Raw genomic sequence first — 27944 nt, forward strand, 5'->3', positions numbered from 1 at the left:
GGACTTTGTTGACAATTCTTCTGGCTAATGTTTGGATCCTTGGAATTCTGAATCTTTTACAGTCTTATCAAATGAATCAATCGATACGTTTAGAGTCTGACAAAGTAGAGAGTTTTCTCATGTATTCCCTAATTCTGGACCAGGGGATTTAACACCCAGATTTAGGTTTGCATCCTCCCTGAGTTGACAGCAAAGGACTCAAAAGAAATATGAACCCCAAGGACTAGAAGGTGGGAGAGGAAATAGCAAAAGTGCCAACAGTCCTTGGGAAATGAAAAGTAGGCGGAAGACGGGTAACTGACTTAGCAGAATAGAGGAAGCCAAAGTGTAAATGCCTTCAGAGTTGGGGATACTAACAGTAAGTGAGGAGATATGCTCCAGAGGTACTAAGGGAGGTGGGACCAAAACATTCTGGTTGTAAATTTATACAGGGTAATTAGATCTTTAAAGTTCTAAAAGTTCTCCCCAATTCACACAGCCAGAAGACTCCACTCCTCAGCTTGGCAGATAAAGGGAGGTTTTTTCCCCAGAAAATGTGAATTAATAAAAGTGGGAAAAATAATGCAGGAAGCTTATACCTCTGCTCCTGGAGAAAATGAACGTGCCCAGAAAAAAGACATAAATAGAAGCATTTAAGGAGCCCCCAGTCAAAATCCCTGTATGAGGAATTCTCCCAGTTGAAAATCTTCACTCAAGCAGTCTTTCTAATGCCTAAATCTTTCTTTTTAATCCTCACCTAAGTATATTTTTTCATTGCTTTTCAGAGAGTGGAAGGCATACAGAGAGAAACATCAATTGGTTGCCTCCAGCACCCACCCTGACTGGGGCCAGGGATTGAGTCTGCAACTGAGGTATGTGCCTTTGACTGAAATCGGACCCGGGACCCTTTCGTTCTTGGGCTGATGCTTTAACCACTGAGCCAAAGGGCTAGGGCTTCATACCTAATTTTTACATATGAGCAGTCATTTGAGGCAAGCCTCCAACTTGAAAGAAGTGAAACCTAACAAAAATTTCAGGAAAGGGACAATACAGGGAGTGGAAGGAAAAAAGCAGCCAAGATAAAAGAAGATCAAGTGTCCATGAAAAGTTAAGAACAAAACAGTTTATAAAAATATAGCTAAGACTGTAAAAATCACAAGACTTAGAAGATAAAGTTGAATACATTACCAGAAAGTAGAACAAAAAGCTAAAAAAGATGTACAATAGAATAAAAATATATTAAAAATCAGAGGTGAGCCAGGAGGTTCAACATCTAAAAGGAATTCCAGGAAGAGGTAATAAAGCATATGGAAGAAAATTATCAAAGAGTAATATAAGAAAGTTTTTCAAAATTTAGAAGTTGTGTCCCATACCTCTTAATTCCCAGCATAGTGAATGAAAAAAGACACTATTTTTATTACTAAAATTTAAAATGCCAGGGATAAAGAGACCCAACAATAACAATCACAAGTATTTATATAGTGCAGACTCTTTGGCAGGCACTAAGTGTTTTACTTTTTTTTTTTTTTAAAGGAAAGGGCCTTGGAGCTTAGGAGTGAGGAAGCTAAGGTAATGTGCCTGGAGAGAGGGGGAGGGGGAGGGGAGGGGACAGGGAAAGGGAAAGGCTCAGGTGCCCTCTTCCTGTTTTACATTTTTAACATTTAAAATTCCAACAACACCATTTTGTCAATAAGGAAGCTGAGATGCAGAGAGTTTAAGAAATTTGCCCGAGGCTACACAGGCAGTCTTCTAGGCAATGTGACTCCAGAGTCCATGCTTCTATTCACTATGCTCTCCTAAAGTCTTCTGGGGCCAGGAGAAGATCACCTACAGAGGTTTCCAGATAAGAAGGGTATCCGATTTCTCAGCAACCAATGAAGGAATGCCTTGAAAATTCTGAGGATAAATGATTTTCCAAAGTGTGTAATTTTATACTGAGCCACAGTTTTCAAAAATGTAGAATAACGATATTTTTAGACATGTTAGGTATCAAAGTGTTTTCATCCCATGAACTTTCTCAAGAAACTACTCACCCGGCGGAGCGTGGCTCAGCGGTTGAGCGTCGACCTAGGATCCAGGCGATCGGGGTTCGATTCCCGGTCGGGGCACATGCCCGGGTTGCGGGCTCGATCAGTGACTCTCTCGTCATTGATGTTTCTGTCTCTCTCTCTCCCTCTCCTTTCCTCTCTCTGAAATCAATAAAGATATATTTTTTTAAAAAAAGAAAAAAACTACTCAAAGATGTGCTCCAGCCAAACAAGAGAGCAGACCAAAACAGAAAAAACATGGGGTTCAGAAAATCCCATCCAGCCCAGGAGAGAGGTGAAAGGGGACATCAAGGTACAGCAGGCTTGGAGAGCAACAGTCCATGCTGGATCAGGAGCCAGGAAAGCTTCCAGAAAAAGGAAAGTGGAACAGAAACAGTATTGATGCATTTAATTTCATGAAAAGTTGTATTTGGAAGGCTAAGGAAAGATATAAATTAGTGATAATTAGCCTTGGCTGGTGTGACTCAGTTTGCTGTACATCATCCTGTGCATCTAATGGTTGCAGGTTTGATCCCAGTCAGGGCACAAACCAAGGTTGCAGGTCCAATCCACAGTCGGGATGCATATAGAAGGTGACCGATAAATGTTTCTGTCTCCCTCCCTTTCCTTCCTCTCTCTAAAATCAATAAAAACAGGGGGAAAAAACCATATATGACAAAATGTAATCATATTTAGTATTCAGAAATGAATTTTTACATAGTCAATAATGTAAATACTATCTAACAAAAATAAGTTAACTTAGCAGTCATCCATACTAAGAAATGAAGTCAGCCCCGCCTCCTTCATCCTCAGAATTTAGCTGTATATCTCCACTCCACCCATTCCCTCTCATCCCTCAAGGCTTCTTTGCTGCCTTGAATCCTTTCACCTGGCATCTAAGTTCCCTAGTGGTCTATCTCCTGCCAACCTCCTTGCTCTGTCCCTCTCTCCTCCCCACTTGCGACGTCTGCAAGCTCTAACAAGTCTGGCATGCACTTTCAGGGGCTCTTCCTAATTCCACAACCCCATCTCTCTGTCAGCCTTCAAGACCAGCTTAAGCCTATCACCTCCAAAAAAAGCCTCTCTAAACTCCAAGATTGCATTAAAGACCTAACCAACAACTCCCCCTGTCACAGCAAATGACAGTGTACTGCCAATGCCTGTATGCTTGTCCCTGCTCTGCCATCCACTGGCTGTCAGAACCTATTTACTCATCTGCTGAAATGGAGATATGATTTACCTAACTCTGGGATCTGAGGATGACAGTGAGCTAATAATAATAAAGCACATAGAGCCTTTCACATAGTGCAATAAAGTATTGTCTGTTCACCACACTGAGCTCCAGGACGTTCATGGCTGCTCACCAAAGCTCTGCAGAATACAGTGCCTGTTGGAGCACGAATGTGCTATATTTATGGACCCTTCCAGATCAGAGGTTATGAGGACATAACCAAGGGCCGAGTGTGGGGTGACTCCACACACACACAAACCCAGTTCCAGGAACCCCTTTGGGCTTATAGCCCCACTTGGTTCAGTGACAATTCACGTAAGCCACCTAGGCCTGGGAAAACCTCAACTTGGCTCCTCTCCCAGCCACCTCATTCACAGACACGGGAGGGGTGAAGATATAATACTTTATTCACTAACACGGGCTGAGGATTGTAGTGAGGGGGAAGAGGCCAGTTTCCAGAAATCCCGGCAGGGGATTCGCCATGTCTCCCAGGTCCAGGGCAGTCAGTCCTGCCATGTCACCCTTCCCCAGACCAGGGTGGCCTTGAGTCGTCCTTCCAGGTCAATTCAGCCCCTGGGGTTGGGGCCCTGGCATGCTCCTCCACAGCCAGGCACTAGCACGCTGCAGCGACAAGAAGGGTGCTCATCTAGCCTCGCACTCTGGGCAGCGCTCAGTGGCAGTGGTGGCCTTGGCGCCAGGCGGTAGCTTGAAGTCTCGGCCACAGACAACACAGATGTAGAGACGGCGCAGCATGTGCGCGCGACGGTGGCGGATGAAGTGCGAGCTGAGGCGGAAGCGCTGGCCGCACTCGCCACACGGGTAGGGCCGCTCGCCCGTGTGCGTGCGCGCGTGCTCCGCCAGGTTGGAGCGGTGGCCGAAACGGCGGCCGCACACGGCGCAGCGGTGCGGCTTCTCGCCCGTGTGCACCCGCCGGTGCTTGGCCAGAGCCGAGCTCTGCGCGAAGCGCGTGCCGCAGTCGGCGCAGGCGTAGGGCCGCTCGCCCGTGTGCGTGCGCCGGTGGCGCGCCAGGCACGAGCTGCCGCCGAAGGCGCGGCCGCAGTCCGGGCAGGCGTAGGGCTTCTCGCCCGTGTGCACGCGCAGGTGCTGTGCGTAGTTGGAGCTCTGGGCGAAGCGGCGGCCGCACTCCGTGCACGCGTATGGCTTCTCCCCGGTGTGGCGCCGCCTGTGCTGCTGCAGGTTCGAGGCGGCTGAGAAGCACTTGTCGCACTCCGGGCACTGGTAGGGCCGCTCGCCAGTGTGTGTGCGGCTGTGTTTGGTCAGCGCCGACTTCTGCGAGAAGCGCTGGCCGCACTCCGTGCATCTGAAGGGCCGCTCGCCAGTGTGTGTGCGGCCGTGTTTGGTCAGCGCCGACTTCTGCGAGAAGCCCCGGCCGCACTCGGGGCATTCGAAGGGCCGCTCACCCGTGTGCGTGCGCGAATGCTTGGCTAGCGTGGACCTGCGCGCAAAAGCACGACCGCAGTCTGGGCACGCATGTGGGCGCGCCGGGTCTGCAGATGGCGCTGTCGCCTTGCTCAGGACCTGCGTGGAGAGGGAGGACTGGTTGAGTCCTGACCCATAGGCCCAGCAGCAAGAGACCTGGGTCTCCACAAGCAGCCCACTCTCAGTTACCCTTATGGAAAACAGGACAGCAAGGGTGCCTGCCTCCTAGCCCTGCTGTGGGCATTAAATTAGATACTGCATTAAAGCACATAGCACATGCCCCCTGTCGTTCTAGCTGCTCTTTATTCAACAAATATTTGTGAAGGGCGTGCAATGTGCCAGGCTGTGTTCTAGACAGTGGGAAATTCAGTACTAGATTTTTAAAATTCGTGCTTTCGGGAAGAATGGATGAGGAGTGCTGGTTTTGGGGAGGCGGGTGCTGCAAATTTAAATAAGGTTAACAAACCACTGATGTAACATAAGCAAAGAACTAAAGGAGGCGAGGAAAAAGGTACAGAGCGCACAGCAAGACCCCGAGGCAGGAGTTTTCCCAGGTAAGACCCAGGAATGGAAAGAAAAATTTCCTAAGGCAGAATGCACGAAGGAGGGAATAATAAATGGGGTGGTCCTGGAGGGGATCTCTTAGCTTAGGGCCTTCTAATATGAATGAGATAGGGAACCATTAGAGGAGATGTTAGACTGTATTGAGCAGGGACATGACCGGATCAGACTCATTTTAAAAGCCTCCATCAGGTTGCTGGGGTTGTAGGAGGCTAGAGGGCAGACGCAGGAGCCCAGAGAGGAGGCTGCTGTACGGCAGTCATCAGGCAAGAGAACACAGTGGCTGAGACCCAGGAGACAGGTGAAAAATGAAGGTGGTGAGAAGGGGTCTGCTTCTGAATATATTTTTGCCATTTAAGACCACCAATTTGATAAATAAAATTAGATATGAGATGTAAAGAAAAGAGGAGTCGCCCAGCCAATATGGCTCAGCACTTGAGCACAGCCCTATGATCTAGGAGACCTCAGGTCGATTCCTGGTCAGGGCAGGTGCCCAGGTTTCAGGCTAGATCCCCAGCACCGGGGAGGAGGCAGCAGATCAATGACTCATCATTGATATTTCTCTCTCTCTCCCTTTCTTCTGAAATCAATAAAAATATATTAAAAAAGAAAAAAGAGCTCTCCCGCCACCATTTTAAATCCAGCTCCATACAACACTCCGCCGCTGCTTCGGGGACTCGAAGTGCGCGCCAGGACCTGCCAGCCACCCTCCGCCACCGTGGAGGCCCTGAGTGAGAAGAGCAACACAGAGGCATTCGCAGAGGGATGCAAGATCAACGCGAGCAAGAATCAGCAGGATGACTGTAAAACGTTTATTGGATGCTTGAGCTGGGATACAAGCAAGAAGGATCGGACTGAATATTTGTCTCGATTTGGGGAAGTTGTAGACTGCACAATTAAAACAGATCCAGTTACCGGAAGATGAAGAGGATTTGGATTTGTGCTTTTCAAAGATGCTGCTAGTGTTGATAAGGTTTTGGAACTGAAGGAACACAAACCAGATGGCAAATTGATAGACCCTAAAAGGGCCAAAGCTTTACAAGGGGAGGAACCCCCAAAAAGGTTTTTGTGGGTGGACTGAGCCCAGATACTTCTGAAGAACAAATTAAAGAATATTTTGGAGCCTTTGGAGAGACTGAAAATATTGAACTTCCCATAGATACAAAAGCAAATGAAAGAAGAGGTTTTTATCACATATATAGATGAGGAGCCAGTAAAGAAATTGTTAGAAAGCAGATATCATCAAATTGGTTCTGGGAAGTGTGAAATCAAAGTTGCCCAACCCAAAGAGGTATATAGGCAGCAACAGCAACAACAAAAGGGAGGAAGAGGTGCTGCAGCTGGTGGAAGAGGTGGTACTAGGGGTCGTAGCCGAGGTCAGGGCCAAAACTGGAACCAAGGACTTAATAACTATTATGATCAAGGATATGGAAATTACAGTAGTGCCTACAGTGGTGATCAAAACTACAGTGGCTATGGCGGCTATGATTATACTGGGTATAACTGTGGGAACTATGGATAGGGACAGGGATATGCAGACTACAGTGGCCAACAGAGCACTTACAGCAAGGCGTCTCTAGGGGGCGGCAATCACCAAAACAAATATCAGCCATACTAAAGGAGGACACTGGCCAAAACAGGAGACTGCTAAAGTAACCTATCTGGCAGGACGACATTGAAGATTGGTCTTCTGTTGCTCTAAGATGATTATTTTGTAATCATCTAGTGTTCAAAACACAACTGTGTCCAACTGTATATAGCCACTAATTAGTTTTCATTGTTTTTACTTTGTCTTTTGTTATCTGTGTTATGATTCAACGTGGATTTGTTTATACAAATTTTATTTGTATGATTTCATGTTAAATCTCAAATAAATGCTTCCTTATGTGATTGCTTAAAAAATAATAATAATAAACTTAAAAAGAGTCAAAATTACTCCAAGAATTTTGAATTTAGCAACTACAAAAGTGGAGTTGCCATCTACAGACATGGGGATGGTGGGAATAGCAAGTTACAAGGTGAGATCTCTTTTAGATCAGATCTCCAGTTCCTTTTTTTTTTTTTTTTTAATGTTTTTATTGATGTCAAAGAGAAGGGAGAGGGAGAGAGAGACAGAAACATAAACGATCAGAAAGTGTCAATGATCAGCTACCTCCTGCACACCCCCTACTGGGGATCCAGCCAGCAGCCCCAGCATGTACCGTGAAAGGGATCGGAACCCAGCACATCTCCAATTCTTGACACATCTGGAGCTCAGGAGATAGGACTACCTAGCGATGTTAATTAGCAAGTCATCAGCCTACAGATGGTTTTTAAAGCCTTGGGACGGAATGAGACTACCCAGGGAATGGGCAGAGAACCAGGGCAGCAAGATGAGGAGAAGCCAGTGAGGTAGCAGAGGATGGTGCCTTAGAATCTAGGCCAAAAACAGATCCAGGATTTCAAATAAACCTTTAAGATCCAGCACATAACATGTTTTACGCTGTGAAGAAGGCAGGGGTAAAACCCAAATACAATTCTGAGGCCTGAATTGAAAATGAGCCAGTTTCATGAAGCCTGGGCTTCTAGAGATAAAATCAGAAAATGAAAAGTTTTGTAAAAGGCAGGTGAAGGGAGCACATTTTATTAACACTGTATTGTGTTAACATTTTGAATTAACAGTAGAAGGAAGAGGAATATTGAGGGCATAGTGCTCCCGTCTTAGAAAAGAGAAGGCTCATACAGGGAAAAGTGATGTTGAGTATCTACTGGGGGCCAAGCAATTAGGTACACTAATGACCAAGCGAAATACCTGGCACATATTAAGGACAAGACAATGTTAGCTTCTCCCCATATCTGAGCTCCACAAAGTAGTTATCACAGTCTTATTTTATAGATACGGAAACAGGTTAAGAGAGAATAAGTGACTGAGCAGTTAAGGACTTTACTTTTTTTTTTTTTTTTTTAATATATCTTTATTGACTTCAGAGAGAGGAAGGGAGAGGGAGAGAGAGAAAGAAACATCAATGATGAGAGAGTCATTGATAGACTGCCTCCTGCATGCCCCCGACTGGGGATCAAGCCCGCAACCCAGGCATGTGCCCTGACCGGAATCGAACCCCGATCGCCCAGATCCTAGGTAAACAACCGCTGAGCCACACCCAGCCGGGCAGGACTTTACTTTCTTAAGTTGCAAGGAGGACAACGTCAAGGCCTTGAAGATCAGATATCTGTTTTAAACTTCATATATAGTGATAACAGTACAAAGTTTCAACAATGCTAGTTAATGCACATTATTGAATTAAATCTTCCTGTCACCTCCCTGAGTCAGGTCTTATGCTTTGATAATTAAGAAAACGGGAAAAAGATGGCGGCATAGGTAACAGCCGCATCCGCCGCCTCCCACAACCACATCAAAATTACAACTAAAATACAGAACCACCATCACTCAGAGCCTCCTGAAATCTGGCTGAACAGAAGCCCTACAGCCAGGGAGCTGAAGCAGCAAGAAGACTGGTAGGAGGGGCGGAGACGCGGATCAGGGCTAAATCCTGGAGAAACGGCCTCGGCCCGCACGCAGTGCCGCGGTTTAAACCCGGGAGGGACATCTCGGGGCAGAGGTTTCCCAGAGGAGTGAGGGGGTCCCAACCCTACAGCAGGTCCCCAGCCCAGGGCTCCAGGGCTGGGAAGAGATGTCCCCACAACTCTGGGCTGTGAAACCAGCGGGGACTGTCTTTGAGGGTCCCGGAGGCTGCGGGAGCCCCAGCAGCTCCTCTTAAACGGCCTGAGCCCCAGCACCGGGCAGTAGCCTGAAAGGACCTGGGACACTCGGGGAGGAACTAACCTGCCTGAAATTGGGACAAGAGGTGGAGGGGCAGCTTCCTCCCACGCAGAAGGGCTGGCGGAGGCCATGGCTCCTTTGGCGAGTCCTCCCCGCACACAGCCGGCAGGCAGGCGCCATATTTGAATCGCCAGCACCTGACTCACACCATTGGCCCCGCCCCGTGATTCCCGGAGGCCCCGCCCCTCCCCACCTGCAGCTCATCCAGGCCATTTCCAGGGGCTTTTCTGTGCAAGTGGCCTCTCCAGCCTCATGCTTAGGACTTTCCTAAAATCTCTCAAACAAGCAGCAGCTGCCCCATACGGCTTGATAAGCGGCCCCAGGCCTGGCACTAGCGGCAGCTGCATTGGCTCACAGCTTGGCCTCTCCTGGGCACCTCCAAGCCCAGCACAAGTAGCAGCCAACTACGGTTTGCTGTGTAGCTCATGCTGGGTGGCCCAGGGCAAGGCACTGGCAGAGGCTGACTTTGCACCTCCCCAGAGGCCCCAGAGACAGTGCATCTGGTGGTCAGACTCGACCACGCTGGATGACAACCCTACCACATCCACGAGTGACACTCAAGGGGCGCACTTGGTGAACACCAAAGCCCCACTGAAGTAAATCCTGCTCCATAGGGGTGTCTCCAGCACAGCAGCTCTTTGGCTGTAGTTGCAGCTGGTCCTCACAGCTGATTGGCCTGGGGGTCAGTTCCTCCAAGGGATGCCAACAGCAACCAAGGCTCAACTACAACAGGACAGTGCACACAGCCCACACAGGGGAGCACCTAGAAGGCCCAGCTCAGGTGACTGGGGAGGCTGAGCCACTGGACCCTACAGGACACCTACTACACAAAGCCACTCTACAAATACTGGGAGACACAGCAGCTCTACCTAATACATAGAAACAAACACCTGGAAGCAGCCAAAATGCAGAGGCAAAGAAACATGTCACAAAGGAAAGAACAGAAGAAATCTCTAGAAGAGGAACTAAATGAAATTGATCCAAGCAAGCTAACAGAGTTCAGAATTTTGTTTATAAGGATGTTTAAGCAGACTATTAGGGAAATAACTGAGAAAATCGATAACATAATAAAGTACCAAATTGAAATGAAGGCTACAGGAACTGAAATGAATAATAATTGACAGGGGATCAACAGTAGAGTAGAGGACACTGAGAATCAAATCAGCAATTTGGAACATGAGGAAATAAAAAACACCCAACCAGAAGAGCAAAAAGAAAAAAGAATCCAGAAATATGAAGATAGTATACGGAGCCTCTGGGACAACTTAAAGAGGCCCAACATTCATATTATTGGGATGCCAGAAGGGGAAGAAAGAGGCCAAGAAATTAAAAACCTATTTGAAAAAATAATTACAGAAAACTTCCCCTACTTGGGGAAAGAAATAGACTTACATGTCCAGGAAGCACAGAGGGTCCCAAACAAGAAGAACCCAAAGAGGCCCACAGCAAGACACATCATAATTAAAATGCCAAAGGTTAAAGACAAAGAGAGAATCTTAAAAGCAGCAAGAGAAAAGCAGTTAGTTACCTACAAGGGAGAACCCATACGACTGTCAGCTGATTTCTCAACAGAAACCTTGCAGGCCAGAAGGGAGTGGCAAGAAATATTCAAAGTGATGAAAAACATGGAACTACAACCAAAATTGCTCTCCCCAGCAAAGCTGTCATTTAGAATTTAAGGTCAGATAAAAAGCTTCACAGATAAGAAAAAGCTAAAAGAGCTCATCACCACCAGACCAGCACTACAGGAAAAGTCAAGGGTCTTCTTTAAGAAGAAGCTAATGAACAAAAGAACCTGACAAACTAAATAGATCCAGAGACACTGACACATGCAACAGATATCCCAGAGGAAAGAGGGAAGAGGGATGAAGGGTGGGAAGAGATTAACCAAAGAAGTTATATGCATATATGCATAACCCACAGACACAGTCAATAATGGAGTGAAGGCCTGGGGGGGGGGGCGAAGTGGAGGGAGGCAATTGGGGGGAAAAAATGGGACACCTGTAATTCTCTCAACAATAAAGATAAATTAAAAAAAAGAAAATGGGCTCAGGTAGATTAAATTCCTGAATCCAGTGGGATTCAGGACCCTTACTTAACTGGTAGGCTACTCTGTGCTTCCCTGCCCTTGCACAGCCAAGATGTGACAGAGGCTGAACTCCAAGTTCCCAGAACTTTCCAAGAGGGATTCAAAGTTAAAATACACCTTGATACCTTAAATCAAGAAACTTCCCAGAGCCCAGCCGCGCATGGCTCAGAGGCTGAGCATCGACCTAGGATCCAGGAGATCAAGGTTCAATTCCCGGTCAGAGCACAAACATCATCGTTGATGTTTCTATCTCTCCCCCTCTCCCTTCTTCTCTCTGGAATCAATAAAGATATATTTAAAAAGAAAAGAAACTTCCCAGAACCCTTTTGGCACAGTCAGAATTCAAGGTCACACTTTCCAGTCTTGCTCTGGGTTTGAAATCTATTGGGCATGTCAGCCATTGTAGAGAGAACTTTTCTTGTTATACCTACATTATTCCTGGGCCTTTTTCCTTTGGCACCCTTCTTTAAAATGACTTTGACCATCCTGAGGACTTCCTTCCGCTGAGCTCACTGACTTAAGAAATTCTTCCCGCCCGGCCAGGCGTGGCTCAGCGGTTGAGCGTCAACCTAGGATCCAGGCGATCTGGGTTCGGTTCCTGGTCAGGGCACATGCCCGGGTTGTGGGCTTGATCAATGACTCTCTCATCATTGATGTTTCTCTCTCTCTCCCTCTCCTTTCCTCTCTCTGAAATCAATAAAGATATTTAAAAAAAAAAAAAAAGAAATTCTTCCCTCAGGTACTCTTCATACCTGAAGCTCCAGGAGGTGCCTTGGATGTCCCAGGAAAAATCTTGGTAAGGGCTGAGGCTAGCCCATTAAGACCCCGGGCAAGTCACTCCCGTCCCAGGCCTCACTGAACCAAGGAAGGTGAGGTAGGCTAGATGAGATAAAAATTTCCTAACTTGAGGTATGCTCACATCACCGGATGCAAGAGGACTTTAAGTCTTCTGTAGACACACTTTTATCTCATTATAATCATTATGTATTTATTTTCATGGATATTAGAAAAACAATGGAGTACATAAAACCCACAGGTTTATCAGTATTATTTTTTGGATGAAAATGGGTTTAACAAAAAACAATGTAAATCTATCTGAAAAAAGCATTAAATAAATGAGCACAACAGGTGAGCAATATACATGTATTTGAAGCTCCCCAAATAACAGACTAGGCGGTCATGAAAGGCCCTCACATGTCTTAAATTCTACAACTATTAGATTTAAAAATGAGAATAAATGGTATTTGCACATGAGGGTCAAATGGGGATACAGTGTAGTACAGTAATATGATAACCCAAGTACTTGAAGTTAGTGATTTTGTCTTCCTGTTTAAATGTTTCTTAACCAGAGTGAAGTTCCCAGGTTCCTCCTCAGCCATTACTTTTCTAATTAATAACAATAACTACCACATATTGAGCTCTCTGTGCCAGGGACTGTGCTAAGTGCTTTTCACCCATGTACTCGTGTTAAATTCTCACAACCCTTTGGGTTCGGTATCTCTAGCTCCATTTTATAAATAAGGAAATAAGACTCAGAAGTAAAGTGACTGACTGCCCAAGGCCCTGCAGCTAATCAATGGCCGAACCAGGGTCTGACCTGGAAGTCTGTCATCACTCAAAACACCTGTTCTCTTAGGCATCCTGCAATTCCATCTCAGTGACAAGTTTGAGGTCACCTACACAGGGTGCATCCCTCCCCTGCGCTCCTTGCAGAATCCACCTTCTTCTTCAAAAATATTTTTATTGACTTTTAGAGAGAGAGGAGGGGAGAGGGAAAGAGAGAGAGAAATACGCATGTGACAGCAGAACAGTGATTGCCTTCCATCTGTATGCCCACGACTACAGTTGGAGGTCAAAGCCCTGGCAAGTTCCTACCAGGAATCAAACCAGCAACCTTTTGTGTGTGGGAAGACTCACGACCAACTGGGCCACACCAGTCCACGCCAGAACCATCCTTCTTTTTGGTGCTAAGTGCAAAATACCATCCCTATCCTCTAGCTCCTTGCTGCAGGAAGCGTGGTCCACAGACTAGTCATATCAGCATCACTGGGGCCTTGTTAGAATCTCAAGTCCCACCACAGACCTACTACATCAAAACCTTCACTTTAACAAGATTCCCAGGTGATTTGTAAGCACATTAGAATTAAGACACTTCATCCAGAAGAGAGGAGAGCAACTCCTGGGGAAAGCAGGTGGAAAAGTGAAGAGGGTGTTACCGGCTGAAACACCACCTGGGCAGTCTTAGAGGTGAGAAAGGGTCAGGTCTGTTTGAAGCTGGGGCATGGCAAGGGTGGGTGTTGGGTGATGAAGCCAGGACATGGGGTCAGATGGTATAGAGCTTTGCATGCCAGGCCTAGGAGCTGAGACTTGATCCTGAGGGAAACAGGAACCACTCAAAGGCTTAAGCCAAGAGAGAGAGGACCGAAGCACAGAGTTCTGAGAAAATCGTTGTCTTCATTAAAGAGGTTGGACTCTCACAGGCAGTGAGAGAATGCTTCAGCGCCCACGTGCAGCATAACGCAGGCCTGTCCCGGACAATGACTGGCCATGGGGCTGGGTGACAGCTGAGAGTTACAGGATGTCAGCACTGGAAAGAGCTTCGAGATCACAATTTTCACAGAAACTGAGACTCAGGGAAACCACACAGCAAGTTCATGATCTATCTTGTGGGCACAGCCCTGTCCTAAATGTTTGTGGGATGTGTGTGAGGAATCCTCCTTTCCACCCTCCTCCTCCAAATCAGTCACCCAGGTAATGCTTACTCTGGCCTTCAAAACTCTTCCTTCCATTACCTCATTTTACAGATGAGAAAGCCAGGGCAAAGCTGATAAATGGTGGAGCTGGGATCTGAACCAATGCTTTTTCTGCTACATGGACCTCTTAGCGTCTATCCTACCTACATCTCATGACTAGCCATGCCACCCTCCTCCATCCCATCCTTAGCTCCAGCCAGTCCAATCAAGGTTCCCAAACATCCCCTCCTTCCTGTCTTGTCTCCACATGGCCTGTTCTTCCCACAGCAGCCAGTAAATCTTCTAAAGAGAAAACCCAATGTCCTTCTGATTGAGGCTTCTGGTGGCACCACATAACCTCACACAGGGTGTTCAATTCCTGTTCTGGCCTCCATACCTTTAACTCTCTGCCCATCTCCTCTGAGCCTCTGCTTTGCTGTTTCCTCCTCCTGGAATGCCCGTCCTCTGCCCCATTTGCCAGATCCCCACTAAGCTTTCTCTGTGAAGCCTCCCCCACTGCCTTGGGTTGTCTGCCATGCACCCTCTGTCTAGGCCTCTATGTCGGTTACCGCTCTCACCCCCAGCCCCAGGATTCAATCTAAAAAGGCCTTTGATAAAAACGAGTTGAAAGATTGCCGAAAGGACGACCTAGACCAAGGTCCTAAACTTCACAAAGAAGAATAATGACAGCAGCAAATATTTACATAGTGTTTATTATGTACCATACACAGTTCTAACTCTTTACATGTATTAACTCACTTCATCCTCACAACACTAAGAAGTAGAGGCTGGTATGATTTTCCTTTTACAAATGAAGAAAGTGAGGCACAAAGTGGTTAAGCATCTTGCCCAAGATCTTACAGCTGGTAAATGATGGAGTTGGAAGTCCACCCTAAGCCCTGGAGTCTGAGTTCTTTATTTATTTTTCTCTAAACTTTAGAAAAGAAAAAAAAGTGTATTGATTTTAGAGAGGAAAGGAAAGGGAGATAGAAACATCAATGATTGGCTGCCTCCCGATTGCCTCCTACTGGCAACCTGGGCATGTCCCCTGATCTGGAATCTAACTGCTATTGCCTGGATCAAAGGTTGAGGCTCAACCGCTGAGCCACCCTGGCCAGGCTGAGTTCTTAACTTACAGGTGGAATGGGGAGATCAGGAGATCCACAGGCCCAGAAGAGGCCAACTAAGCTAGGATGATGGGCCAAGGAGGCCTGAGAAAAACACACCTAAACAGTTATTTCCACTGCTAGAAGAGGCCAAAACAGCTAGCCCCCGCCCCCAGGGCCCACCCACCACACCCACAAGGGGGCAGCACAACGTTCTTTCCCTGGGAACTGGCTCCCTTGCAGGAAGAAATCAGAGCCTGGGCTCAGAGACCTGGCCCAGCCAGAGTTCCCCAGCTGTAGGCAGGGTTGCACTGGCTAAGGGAGAGTTCTGTGGGTTTCTGGGAATTGTGGCAGTTCAGGCCTTGAATGGGAAAATCTAACTCATATTCTGATATTAAAACTCCTCTCTTTAAACCTTCATCACCCTCACAATAAATCCCAAATGCCCTACCTGGCCTGCCAAACACGCTAAGCTCATCCATGCCACAGCATGACTGAACCACCTGCCCTCACTTCTCCCAGTGCCCCACTCACTCCCTCTGGGCCACTGAAAGGCCCAGGTCTTCTGCCTGGAGTAGTCACTCACCTCACCCCTCACTCTCACTGGTCTCAGATAAGCCATCTCTTTACTAACTGTGAGACCTTGGGCCAGTCACCAAACTGTCAAGCTTCCTGAGCCTCAGTTTCCTCATCTGTGACATGGAGCAAATACTACCTATGTCACAGAATTGAGGTGCTTAAAACAGTGTCTGGAGAATAATAAATGCTACCAAGACTCAGGGGTTACTGTTGCCTAAGCAGATCCTTCCCTCACCCCAGGTCTGCATTAATTTCCCAGCTCTGGGCCTCCAGCCTGGTGCCTGCTCTCATCACCTAGGACTGTAGCCACCTGGCTGCTTAGCAGTCCAACACTGCCACACATCAGGCTCCCTGGGGAAGCAAAGAGAGCATTTACTTGGAGCCCCCAGGGGCAGTGGGCAGGAGGATGGGTTGCTAACCCTCAGGTTCTAGATTTGAGATTCAGGGGAAAGCAGGGGCAGGGTCCCTGGCTTCTGTGTGACCAAGGCTGGGCCGGGGCCAGCTTAGGGGCAACAGGGCCTCGGGGTGGGGGACACGTACCTCCTTGTTGTCCATGGGGATCTTGAGTTTCACCACCTCATACTTCGCCTCGCCCTCCTCCTCCTCACCCTTCACCAGCAGCACCATCTCCTCCTGCATCTCCTCCTCCTCCTCCTCCTCCGTCTGCTGTTCGCCGGGCATCTTGGTGTCCTAGGGCGGGCAGCTGGGTCAGAAGCTCAGGACCCACCCCGCACCATGGCCGTGGCCCAGGCCAGGCGGTTCGGCCGCGGCTTTCCTAGCCCGACCCTGGCTTCTGGGTCTGGCGCTCCCCCCTCCCGCCCCAGCTCGGGCCTAGGCACCAACCCTTCCCCGGGACCAGCTCCGAAGACACTGGTTCACGTGAACTCCTGCGGGTTTTCAAGGCCCTGAACAATTTAAAATCTCCAGTCCTAGAGAGTCGCCACCCCCCGCGCTGAGTCACCCCTCGGCGCCGGCTTGGGTGGGCGGCCCGGAGCTCTAGGGCGTCGTCTGGAGACCGGATCTGGAAGGAGACCATAGGGAGCGTCCACTCACTAGCGTCCGGTTCCGCGTTCGCTCAGCCAGGACACGGCTCCCAGGGTTTGGGCACTGGAGATGCTCCCGGGGCGGGGCGGGGCTTCGGAGGCGGACGGTCATTGGTCAGAACACCTAACCCCGCCCCCTAGGGGAGGGATCCAGAGGACCCAAGCATCCGGTCCAAACTGCGCCAGGACTGAAGAGGAGTCCTTTGCTGGTGCCCTCCGCTGTCCCCAACTCCCAGGACCCCAGTGCGCTTAACCCCGGATTTAGGGTCGTCGCCGTCCGGCTGTAGCCTACCTACACGGCTTGTCTCCCGCGGCCGGCGCGGAGGTCTCCGCTGCAGCCCCGCACATCCACGGCTCCCAGAGTAGGCCACGTGCTCTCCAGCCTTGTCCTGGGCCTCCCGCGGGCGCCCCGCCTGGAGGGCGGACCCTGTTGTCTCCTCAGCTCTTCCCTTTTCCTCTTCTCTGAGGCGAATTCTTTACAGCTGTTGGTTTTCCGGTCCCCGGGTCTCTAGGACATCCTCCTCGAGTATGTACTCACCAAGTCAACCGGCACAAAAAGCTACCGCTGTCCTGCCGTGTGGTGTGCCTACTACGGGCCAGTGTTCCGCTAAGCGTTTCACACACCTGATCTCTTTTAAAAATTAAATGTATTGGGGTAAAATATCGCCACCCAAAGTTCAGTCTCCTTCGGACATCATATGTTTTACGCTCTCTACCCTCTTCCTCCCCCACCTCTTCTGTGTTGTCTGTATGAGTTTGTTGACCTCTTTTGATCTACACAGAGGTGGGTCCATTTTATCTACGGGCTAATTGAAGTTCTGGGAAGTAAGCTGATTTACCTAAATTATACAGTAAGGATTCTCATAGCATCCCCCAGAACCCAGTAGCCTAGGTGGAAATTTGGTACCTCACAGGACAAATCTAGTCCACAGAAATACCTTGTTTGACCCTCAGGGTGTTTTAACACTTATAGATTCATTTTTTTAAAAAGTCTTTTCCAGCTTTTTATTTCCAAAATTGGGATATTTCATTTAAAGAGTCTCTATTTCCCATTGGGGCAACTAAGAATCACAAATGATGAAAGAGTAACATTTCAGTAAATGCTTAAAATCCCTACCTTGCCTCTTTACTACAGCTCTGTGTGGGAATCAAGAATATTTCCCTTTGACAAATGAGGAAACTAAAAGCTTTGTTCTAAGTCCCATAGCTGGTAAGTAGCAGATTCCAAAGCTCATGTTCTTTCTGTTGCACCAAACTCTCTCTCAGAAATGAGGTTACCCAAGGAAACTGGTAGCAGAGCCAGGACTCAAACCTGTGCCTCAGTCTGCAGAGCCCAGAGCATAATTTGGATGTTGGGATTAAATGTGATCAAGTTTTTGTTTTTCCCCAGAGCTGGGAAAAGGTGTCAGATGCCTGGATAGTCACACTCAAGATCCCTAAGCCACTTTGATTGTGTTCCTTCTCTCAAGTAGTCATTGAGCCCAACTATGTGCCTGGCACCATTGTAGGTATTGGAGATGCAGTAGTGAAGGAAGCAGACAAAAATCTTCACTACTATGGTCCTTCTAAGGGTGTAAAAAATGTAAACAGTAAGATAATTTCTGATCCTGATTAGGTGCAAGGAGGAAATATAGCAGGAGGATGTGAAAGGGAGTGGTATGGTTGGGGGCTTCTTGAATGTGGGCAGGGAAGGCATCTGTGTGGAAATATTATTTGAGATGCCTTGAATGAAAACATTAGCCATTTGAAACTCTGGAGGAAGAGTGTTCTAAAGAGAAATAAAGAGGCATTAAGGTAGGAAAGCATTTGGCATAATTGAGAACAGGCTTGTGCCCTTGCTGGTGTGACTCGGTTGGAGCATCCTACCATACACGTAAAGATCCCAGGTTTGATTCCTGGTCAGGGCACATACCCAGGTTGCAGGTTCAATTCCAGGTTGCAACACATACAGGAAGTAACAGATTAATGTTTCTCACTATCTCCCTAAAATCAATAAAAACGGGGGGGGGGGGGACCCACAACCTTGTATAACAAGTAAAATGTAATGCTATCTAGTATATAGGAATTAACTTTTACATAATGAATAATGTAAATAATAACAAAAATAACATAGCAGTCATCCAAGCTAAAAAATGAGGTCAGCCCCACCTCCCTCATCCTCAGAATTTAGCTTCTTTATATCTCCACTCCACCCATCCCCTCATCCCTCAAGGCTTCTTTGCTGCCTTGGATCCTTTCACCTGGCATCTAAGTTCCCTAGTGGTCTATCTCCTGCCAACCTCCTTGCTCTGTCCCCCTTTCTCCTCCCCCCTTGGGACGGCTGCAAGCTCTAACAAGTCTGGCATGCACTTTCAGGGGCTCTCCCTAATTCCACAACCCCATCTCTCTCTCAGCCTTCAAGACCAGCTTAAGCCTATCACCTCCAAAAAAAGCCTCTCTAAACTCCAAGATTGCATTAAAGGCCTAACCAACAACTCCCCCTGTCACAGCAAATGACAGTGTACTGCAAATGCCTGTATTCTTGTCCCTGCTCTGCCATCCACTGGCTGTCAGAACCTATTTACTCATCTGCTGAAATGGAGATATGATTTACCTAACTCTGGGATGCTGAGGATGACAGTGAGCTAATAATAATAAAGCACATAGAGCCTTTCACATAGTGCAATAAAGTATTGTCTGTTCACCACACTGAGCTCCAGGACGTTCATGGCTGCTCACCAAAGCTCTGCAGAATGCAGTGCCTGTTTGAGCACGAATGTGCTATATTTATGGACCCTTCCAGATCAGAGGTTATGAGAACATAACCAAGGGCCGAGTGTAGGGTGACTCCACACACACACAAACCCAGTTCCAGGAACCCCTTTGGGCTTATAGCCCCACTTGGTTCAGTGACATTTCACGTAAGCCACCTAGGCCTGGGAAAACCTCAACTTGGCTCCTCTACCAGCCACCTCATTCACAGACACGGGAGGGGTGAAGATATAATACTTTATTCACTAACACGGGCTGAGGATTGTAGTGAGGGGGAAGAGGCCACAGTTTCCAGAAATCCCGGCAGGGGATTCGCCATGTCTCCCAGGTCCAGGGCAGTCAGTCCTGCCATGTCACCCTTCCCCAGACCAGGGTGGCCAGGATTATGGTCTAGGTTAATTCTCCTGGGGGTTGGGACCCTAACTCACCAAGCCTCAGCCAGACACTAGCACGCTGCAGCGACAAGAAGGGTGCTCATCTAGCCTCGCACTCTGGGCAGCGCTCAGTGGCAGTGGTGGCCTTGGAGCCAGGGGGTAGCTTGAAGTCTCGGCCACAGACAACACAGATGTAGAGACGGCGCAGCATGTGCGCGCGACGGTGGCGGATGAGGTTTGTGCTGAGGCGGAAGCGCTGGCCGCACTCGCCACACGGGTAGGGCCGCTCGCCCGTGTGCGTGCGCAAATGATCCACCAGGTTGGAGCGGTGGCGAAAGCAATGGCCACACACCTCACAGCGGTGCGGCTTCTCGCCCGTGTGTTTTTGCCGGTGCTTGGCCAGAGCCGAGCTCTGGGCGAAGCTCGTGCCGCATTGGGCACAAATGTAAGGCCGCTCCCCTGTGTGCGTGCGCCGGTGGCGCACCAGGCACGAACTGGCGCTGAAGGCGCGTCCGCAATCCGGGCACGTGTAGGGCTTCTCGCCCGTGTGCACGCGCAGGTGCTGTGTGTAGTTGGAGCTCTGGGCGAAGCGGCGGCCGCACTGCGAGCACGCGTATGGCTTCTCCCCAGTGTGGCACCGCCTGTGCTGCTGCAGGTTCGAGGCGGCGGTGAATCGCTTGTCGCACTCCGGGCACTGGTAGGGCCGCTCGCCTGTGTGCATGCGGGTGTGCTTGGCTAGCGTGGACCTGCGCGCAAAAGCACGGCCGCATTCTGGGCACGCATGTGGGCGCGCCGGGTCTGCAGATGGCGCTGGCGCCTGGCTCGGGACCTGCGTGGAGAGGGGGGACAGGTGAGTCCTGACCCATTCGCCCAAGAGTAAGAGACCTGGGTCATCACAGGCCGCAACCTCTCAGTTACCTGTGTGGAAAACAGGACAGCAAGGGTGCCTGCCTCCTAGCCCTGCTGTGCGCATTAAATTAGATACTGCATTAATGCATGTAGCACAACGCCCCGTGTCATATTAGCTATTTTTTATTAATTCAATAAATATTTGTTAAGGGCATTCTAGGGTCTTATAGGCACTGGGGAATTCAATATCATGTTTTCTAAATTCGTGCTTTGGGAGAAAATGGACAAGGAGTGCTGGTATGGGGGGTGAGTGCGGCATATTTAAATAAGGTTAACAAACCACTGATGTAACATGAGCAAAAGAACTAAAGGACATTAGAAAGCAAGGTAAAGAGCGCACAGCAAGACCCTGAAGCAGGAGTTTTCCCAGGTAAGACCCAGTAAAAATGGCAAGAAAAAATGCCTAGGGCAGAATTCGGGGAGCAGGGGAGCGGCGCCTTAATAAAGACAGTGGTCCTGGAGGGAATCTGGTAGCTTAGGGAGTGTAATATGAACGACAAGGGAACCATTAGAGGAGATGTTAGACTGTATTGAGCAGGGACATGACCAGATCAGACTCATTTTAAAAGCCTCCATCAGGTTGCTGGGGTTGTAGGAGGCTAGAGGGCAGACGCAGGAGCCCAGAGAGGAGGCTGCTGTACGGCAGTCATCTGGCAAGAGAACACAGTGGCTGAGACCCAGGAGACAGGTGAAAAATGAAGGTGGTGAGAAGGGGTCTGCTTCTGAATATATTTTTTCCAATTGAGACAACAAATTTTATAAATAAGATTTGATATGAGATATAAAGAAAAGAGTCAAAATTACACCAAGGATTCTGAATTTAGAACTACAAAAGTGGAGTTGCCGTCTGCAGACATGAGGATGGTGGCAGAGCAAGTTAAAAGGTGAGATCTGTTCCAATTCACATCTCTACTTCTTGACACATCTGGAGCTCAGGAGATAGGCCTAGCTAGAAATGCTAATTAGCAAGCCATTAGCCTACAGATGGTTTTTAAAGCCTTGAGACCAAATGAGACTACCCAGGGAATGGGCAGACAGAACCGGGGCAGCAAGATAGTGTCTTAGAAGACAGACCAAAAACAAATCCACATTTGTTTGTTTTCAATTCTCCCGTGAGGGTATTTTTTCCATTGCTTTTAAGAGAGAGAGGAATGGAGAGAGACAGATAGAAACATCCATGTGAGAGAGACATATCGATTGGTTCCCTCCCAAACGTGCCCTGACCAGGGCCTGGGAATGAGATAGCGAAGAAGGTACTTGCCCTTGACGGGAATGCAAACCAAGACCCTTCACTCCATGGGTTAGCGCTCTAAACACCGAGCCAAACCAGATAGGGCCAAATCCCCGCTTTTTAATAACCATTTAAGAGCCAGCATATAACATTTTTTACACTGTGAAGAAGGCAGGGGTAAAACCCAAATACAGTTTTGAGGCCTGAATTGAAAATGAGCCAGTTTCATGAAGCCTGGGCTTTTAAGATAAAACCAGAAAAAGAAATGTTTTGTAAAAGGCAGGTGAAGGGAGCACGTTTTATTAACACTGTATTGTGTTAACATTTTGAATTAATAGTAGAAGGAAGAGGAATATTGAGGACGTAGTGCTCCCGTCTGAGAAAAGAGAAGGCTCATCCAGGGAAAAGTGATGTTGAGTATCTACTGGGGGCGAAGCAATTAGGTACATTAATGACTAAGCGAAATACCTGGCACATATTAAGGACAAGACAATGTTAGCTTCTCCCCATATCTGAGCGCCAAACAGTAGTTATCACAGTCCTATTTTATAGATAAGGAAACAGGTTAAGAGAGGGTGACAGCTTGTGAGCACTTAAGGACTTTACTTTCTTATGTTGCAAGGACAACTTCAGGGCCTTGAAGATCAGAAATCTGGTTTAAACTGCGTATATAATAACACTATAAAATTTCAACAATGCTAGTTTATGTACATTATTGTATTAAATCTTCCTGTCACCTCCTTGAGTCAGGTCTTATGCATTGATAATTAAGAAAAAGGGCTCAGTTAGATTAAATTCCCAAATCCAGTGGGATTCAGGACCCTTACTTAACTGGTAGGCTACTCTGTGCTTCCCTGCCCTTGCACAGCCAAGATGTCACAGAGGCTGGACTCCAAGTCCCCAGAACTTTCCAAGAGGGATTCAAAGTTAAATACAACTTGATACCTTAAATCAAGAAACTTCCCAGAATGCATTTGGAACAGTCAGAATTCAAGGTCACACTTTCCAGTCTCGCTCTGGGTTTGAAATCTATTGGGTATGCCAGCCATTGTGGAGAGAACTTTTTTTATTATACCTACATTTTTCCTGGCTCCTTTTTCTTTGGCACCCTCTTTAAGATGACTTTGACCATCCTGAGCACTTCCTTCTGCTGGGCTCACTGACTTAAGAAATTCTTCCCTCAGGGACTCTTGGTCCCTGAGGCTCCAGGAGGTACCTTGGGTGCCCCAGGAAAAATCTTGGTAAGAGCTGAGGCTAGCCCATTAAGACCCCGGGCAAGTCACTTCCTTCCCAGGCCTCACTGAACCAAGGAAGGTGAGGTAGGCTAGATGAGATAAAAATTTCCCAGCTTGAGGTATGCTCACATCACAGGATGCGAGAGGATTCTAAGTCCTCTGTAGTCACACTTTAATCTCATTTAATCATTGTGTATTTATTTTCGTGGGTATTAGAAAAACAATGGAGCACATGAAACCCACAGGTTCATCAGTATTATTTTTTGGATGAAAATGGGTTTAACAAAAACAATTGAATCCATCTGAAAAAAGCATTAAATAAATGAGCACAGCAGGTGAGCAATGTACAAGCACTTGAAGCTCCCCAAATACCAGGCTAGGTGGTCATTTAAAGGCCCTCACATGTCTTAAATTCTACAACTATTAGATTTAAAATGAGAATAAATGGTATGTGCACTACAACATGAGAGTCCAATGGGGTACAATGTAGTACAGTAATATGATAACCCAAGTACTTGAAGTTAGTGATTTTGTCTTCCTGTTTAAATGTTTCTTAACCGGAGCGAAGTTCCCAGGTTCCTCCTTAGCCATTACTTTTCTAATTAATAACAATAACTACCATGTATTGAGCTCTCTATGTGCCAGGGACTGTGCTAAGTGCTTTTCACCCATGTACTCGTGTTAAATTCTCACAACCCTTTGGGTTCGGTATCTCTAGCTCCATTTTATAAATAAGGAAATAAGACTCAGAAGTAAAGTGACTGACTACCCAAGGCCCTGCAGCTAATCAATGGCCGAACCAGGGTCTGACCTGGAAGTCTGTCATCACTCAAAACACCTGTTCTCTTAGGCATCCTGCAATTCCATCTCAGTGACAAGTTTGAGGTCACCTACACAGGGTGCATCCCTCCCCTGGGCTCCTTGCAGAATCCACCTTGTTCTTCAAAAATATTTTTATTGACTTTTAGAGAGAGAGGAGGGGAGAGGGAAAGAGAGAGAGAAATACGCATGTGACAGCAGAACAGTGATTGCCTTCCATCTGTATGCCCACGACTACAGTTGGAGGTCAAAGCCCTGGCAAGTTCCTACCAGGAATCAAACCAGCAACCTTTTGTGTGTGGGAAGACTCACGACCAACTGGGCCACACCAGTCCACGCCAGAACCATCCTTCTTTTTGGTGCTAAGTGCAAAATACCATCCCTATCCTCTAGCTCCTTGCTGCAGGAAGCGTGGTCCACAGACCAGTCATATCAGCATCATTGGGACCTTGTTAGATCTCAAGTCCCACCACAGACCTGCTACATAAAAACCTTCACTTTAACAAGATTCCCAGGTGATTTGTAAGCACATTAGAATTAAGACACTTCATCCAGAAGAGAGGAGAGCAACTCCTGGGGAAAGCAGGTGGAAAAGTGAAGAGGGTGTTACCGGCTGAAACACCACCTGGGCAGTCTTAGAGGCGAGAAAGGGTCAGGTCTGTTTGAAGCTGGGGCATGGCAAGGGTGGGTGTTGGGTGATGAAGCCAGGACATGGGGTCAGATGGTATAGAGCTTTGCATGCCAGGCCTAGGAGCTGAGACTTGATCCTGAGGGAAACAGGAACCACTCAAAGGCTTAAGCCAAGAGAGAGAGGACCGAAGCACAGAGTTCTGAGAAAATCCTTGTCTTCATTAAAGAGGTTGGATTCTCACAGGCAGTGAGAGAATGCTTCAGCGCCCACGTGCAGCATAACGCAGGCCTGTCCCGGACAATGACTGGCCATGGGGCTGGGTGACAGCTGAGAGTTACAGGATGTCAGCACTGGAAAGAGCTTCGAGATCACAATTTTCACAGAAACTGAGACTCAGGGAAACCACACAGCAAGTTCATGATCTATCTTGTGGGCACAGCCCTGTCCTAAATGTTTGTGGGATGTGTGTGAGGAATCCTCCTTTCCACCCTCCTCCTCCAAATCAGTCACCCAGGTAATGCTTACTCTGGCCTTCAAAACTCTTCCTTCCATTACCTCATTTTACAGATGAGAAAGCCAGGGCAAAGCTGATAAATGGTGGAGCTGGGATCTGAACCAATGCTTTTTCTGCTACATGGACCTCTTAGCGTCTACCCTACCTACATCTCATGACTAGCCATGCCACCCTCCTCCATCCCATCCTTAGCTCCAGCCAGTCCAATCAAGGTTCCCAAACATCCCCTCCTTCCTGTCTTGTCTCCACATGGCCTGTTCTTCCCACAGCAGCCAGTAAATCTTCTAAAGAGAAAACCCAATGTCCCTCTTCTGATTGAGGCTTCTGGTGGCACCACATAACCTCACACAGGGTGTTCAATTCCTGTTCTGGCTTCCATACCCTTAACTCTCTGCCCATCTCCTCTGAGCCTCTGCTTTGCTGTTTCCTCCTCCTGGAATGCCCATCCTCTGCCCCATTTGCCAGATCCCCACTAAGCTTTCTCTGTGAAGCCTCCCCCACTGCCTTGAGTTGTCTGCCGTCCACCCTCTGTCTAGGCCTCCATGTCGGCTTCTGCTTTCACCCCCAGCCCCAGGATTCAGTCCAAAAGGCCTTTGATAAAAATGAGTTGAAAGATTGCCCAAAGGGCGACCTAGACCAAGGTCCTAAACTTCACAAAGAAGAATAATGACAGCAGCAAATATTTACATAGTGTTTATTATGTACCATACACAGTTCTAACTCTTTACATGTATTAACTCACTTCATCCTCACAACGCTAAGAAGTAGAGGCTGGTATGATTTTCCTTTTACAAATGAAAGTGAGGCACAAAGTGGTTAAGCATCTTGCCCAAGATCTTACAGCTGGTAAATGATGGAGTTGGAAGTCCACCCTAAGCCCTGGAGTCTGAGTTCTTTATTTATTTTTCTCTAAACTTTAGAAGAAAAAAAAAAGTATTGATTTTAGAGAGGAAAGGAAAGGGAGATAGAAACATCAATGATGAGTCATTGATTGGCTGCCTCCCGATTGCCTCCTACTGGGGATCAAGCTGGCAACCTGGGCATGTCCCCTGATCTGGAATCTAACTGCTATTGCCTGGATCAAAGGTTGAGGCTCAACCGCTGAGCCACCCTGGCCAGGCTGAGTTCTTAACTTACAGGTGGAATGGGGAGATCAGGAGATCCACAGGCCCAGAAGAGGCCAACTAAGCTAGGATGATGGGCCAAGGAGGCCTGAGAAAAACACACCTAAACAGTTATTTCCACTGCTAGAAGAGGCCAAAGCAGCTAGCCCCCGCCCCCAGGGCCCACCCACCACACCCACAAGGGGGCAGCACAACGTTCTTTCCCTGGGAACTGGCTCCCTTGCAGGAAGAAATCAGAGCCTGGGCTCAGAGACCTGGCCCAGCCAGAGTTCCCCAGCTGTAGGCAGGGTTGCACTGGCTAAGGGAGAGTTCTGTGGGTTTCTGGGAATTGTGGCAGTTCAGGCCTTGAATGGGAAAATCTAACTCATATTCTGATATTAAAACTCCTCTCTTTAAACCTTCATCACCCTCACAATAAATCCCAAATGCCCTACCTGGCCTGCCAAACACGCTAAGCTCATCCATGCCACAGCATGACTGAACCACCTGCCCTCACTTCTCCCAGTGCCCCACTCACTCCCTCTGGGCCACTGAAAGGCCCAGGTCTTCTGCCTGGAGTAGTCACTCACCTCACCCCTCACTCTCACTGGTCTCAGATAAGCCATCTCTTTACTAACTGTGAGACCTTGGGCCAGTCACCAAACTGTCAAGCTTCCTGAGCCTCAGTTTCCTCACCTGTGACATGGAGCAAATTGAGGTGCTTAAAACAGTGTCTGGAGAATAGTAAATGTTACTGTTGCCTAATCTGGCCCCTCCCTCACCCCAGGTCTGCATTAATTTCCCAGCTCTGGGCCTCCAGCCTGGTGCCTGCTCTCATCACCTAGGACTGTAGCCACCTGGCTGCTTAGCAGTCCAACACTGCCACACATCAGGCTCCCTGGGGAAGCAAAGAGAGCATTTACTTGGAGCCCCCAGGGGCAGTGGGCAGGAGGATGGGTTGCTAACCCTCAGGTTCTAGATTTGAGATTCAGGGGAAAGCAGGGGCAGGGTCCCTGGCTTCTGTCTGACCGAGGCTGGGCCGGGACCAGCTTAGGGGCAACAGGGCCTCGGGGTGGGGGACACGTACCTCCTTGTTGTCCATGGGGATCTTGAGTTTCACCACCTCATACTTCGCCTCGCCCTCCTCCTCCTCACCCTTCACCAGCAGCACCATCTCCTCCTGCATCTCCTTCTCCTCCTCCTCCTCGGTCTGCTGTTCGCCGGGCATCTTGGTGTCCTAGGGCGGGCAGCTGGGTCAGAAGCTCAGGACCCACCCCGCACCATGGCCGTGGCCCAGGCCAGGCGGTTCGGCCGCGGCTTTCCTAGCCCGACCCTGGCTCTTGGTTCTGGCGCTCCCCCCTCCCGCCCCAGCTCGGGCCTAGGCACCAACACTTTCCCGGGACCAGCTCCGAAGACACTCTTTCACCCCACTCATCCCAGCGTTAGAGGCCCTAAAGAGTTCTAATCTCCAGTCCCAGGGAGTCCCACCCTCCCGCGCTGAGTCACTCCTCGGCGCCAGGTTCCGCGGCCGGGAGCAATAGGGCACCGGCTGGAGCCGGTTTCGGGGCGGAGACCCTGGGGGTGCGCACTCACCAGCTGCCGGTTCCGCATTTGCGCAACCCCAGGACAGGGCTCCCAGGCTTTGGGCGCTCCGGCGGCTCTGCGCGCGGGGCGGGGCCACGGGGGCGGACAGTCATTGGTCAGAACACCTAACTCCGCCCCCTTGGGGGAGGGAGCCAGAGGATCCGGGCGTCTGGTCCGAACTGCCCC

At 48.5% G+C, this 27944-nt stretch overlaps 2 protein-coding genes and 1 pseudogene across 5 annotated transcripts; 1 reads left to right on the top strand and 2 right to left on the bottom strand.

Annotated features, from left to right (window-relative positions):
- Nucleotides 1-3628: 3628 nt before the first annotated feature.
- LOC308555464 (uncharacterized protein) lies at nucleotides 3629-17063 on the bottom strand. 3 transcript variants are annotated; one of them, XM_081133795.1, is made up of 3 exons: nucleotides 16900-17063; nucleotides 16105-16254; nucleotides 3629-4776 (listed from the first exon to the last, which is right to left on the bottom strand). In XM_081133795.1, exons 2-3 carry the CDS (start codon nucleotides 16243-16245, stop codon nucleotides 3880-3882), a joined length of 1038 nt encoding a protein of 345 aa, XP_080989921.1. In that variant the 5' UTR covers nucleotides 16246-16254; nucleotides 16900-17063; the 3' UTR covers nucleotides 3629-3879. The 3 variants fall into 3 exon arrangements, with proteins under 3 accessions (XP_080989921.1, XP_080989920.1, XP_080989919.1); XM_081133794.1 differs by lacking the exon at nucleotides 16900-17063 and adding an exon at nucleotides 16408-16641; XM_081133793.1 differs by lacking the exon at nucleotides 16900-17063 and adding an exon at nucleotides 16526-16631.
- LOC308554421 (heterogeneous nuclear ribonucleoprotein D-like pseudogene) lies at nucleotides 5626-6857 on the top strand (annotated as a pseudogene). Its single transcript has 2 exons — nucleotides 5626-5632; nucleotides 5883-6857. The product of its transcript is annotated as a heterogeneous nuclear ribonucleoprotein D-like pseudogene (transcript).
- A 2513-nt stretch (nucleotides 17064-19576) lies between the features above and the next one.
- On the bottom strand, nucleotides 19577-27833 carry LOC308555466 (uncharacterized protein). Its single transcript, XM_081133796.1, has 3 exons — nucleotides 27768-27833; nucleotides 27262-27411; nucleotides 19577-20561 (listed from the first exon to the last, which is right to left on the bottom strand). Exons 1-3 carry the CDS (start codon nucleotides 27783-27785, stop codon nucleotides 19833-19835), a joined length of 897 nt encoding a protein of 298 aa, XP_080989922.1. The 5' UTR covers nucleotides 27786-27833; the 3' UTR covers nucleotides 19577-19832.
- Between the last annotated feature and the right edge of the window lie 111 nt (nucleotides 27834-27944).

The sequence above is a fragment of the Miniopterus schreibersii genome, assembly GCF_964146895.1.
Source record: "Miniopterus schreibersii genome assembly, chromosome: 3".
Lineage (NCBI taxonomy): Eukaryota > Metazoa > Chordata > Mammalia > Chiroptera > Miniopteridae > Miniopterus > Miniopterus schreibersii.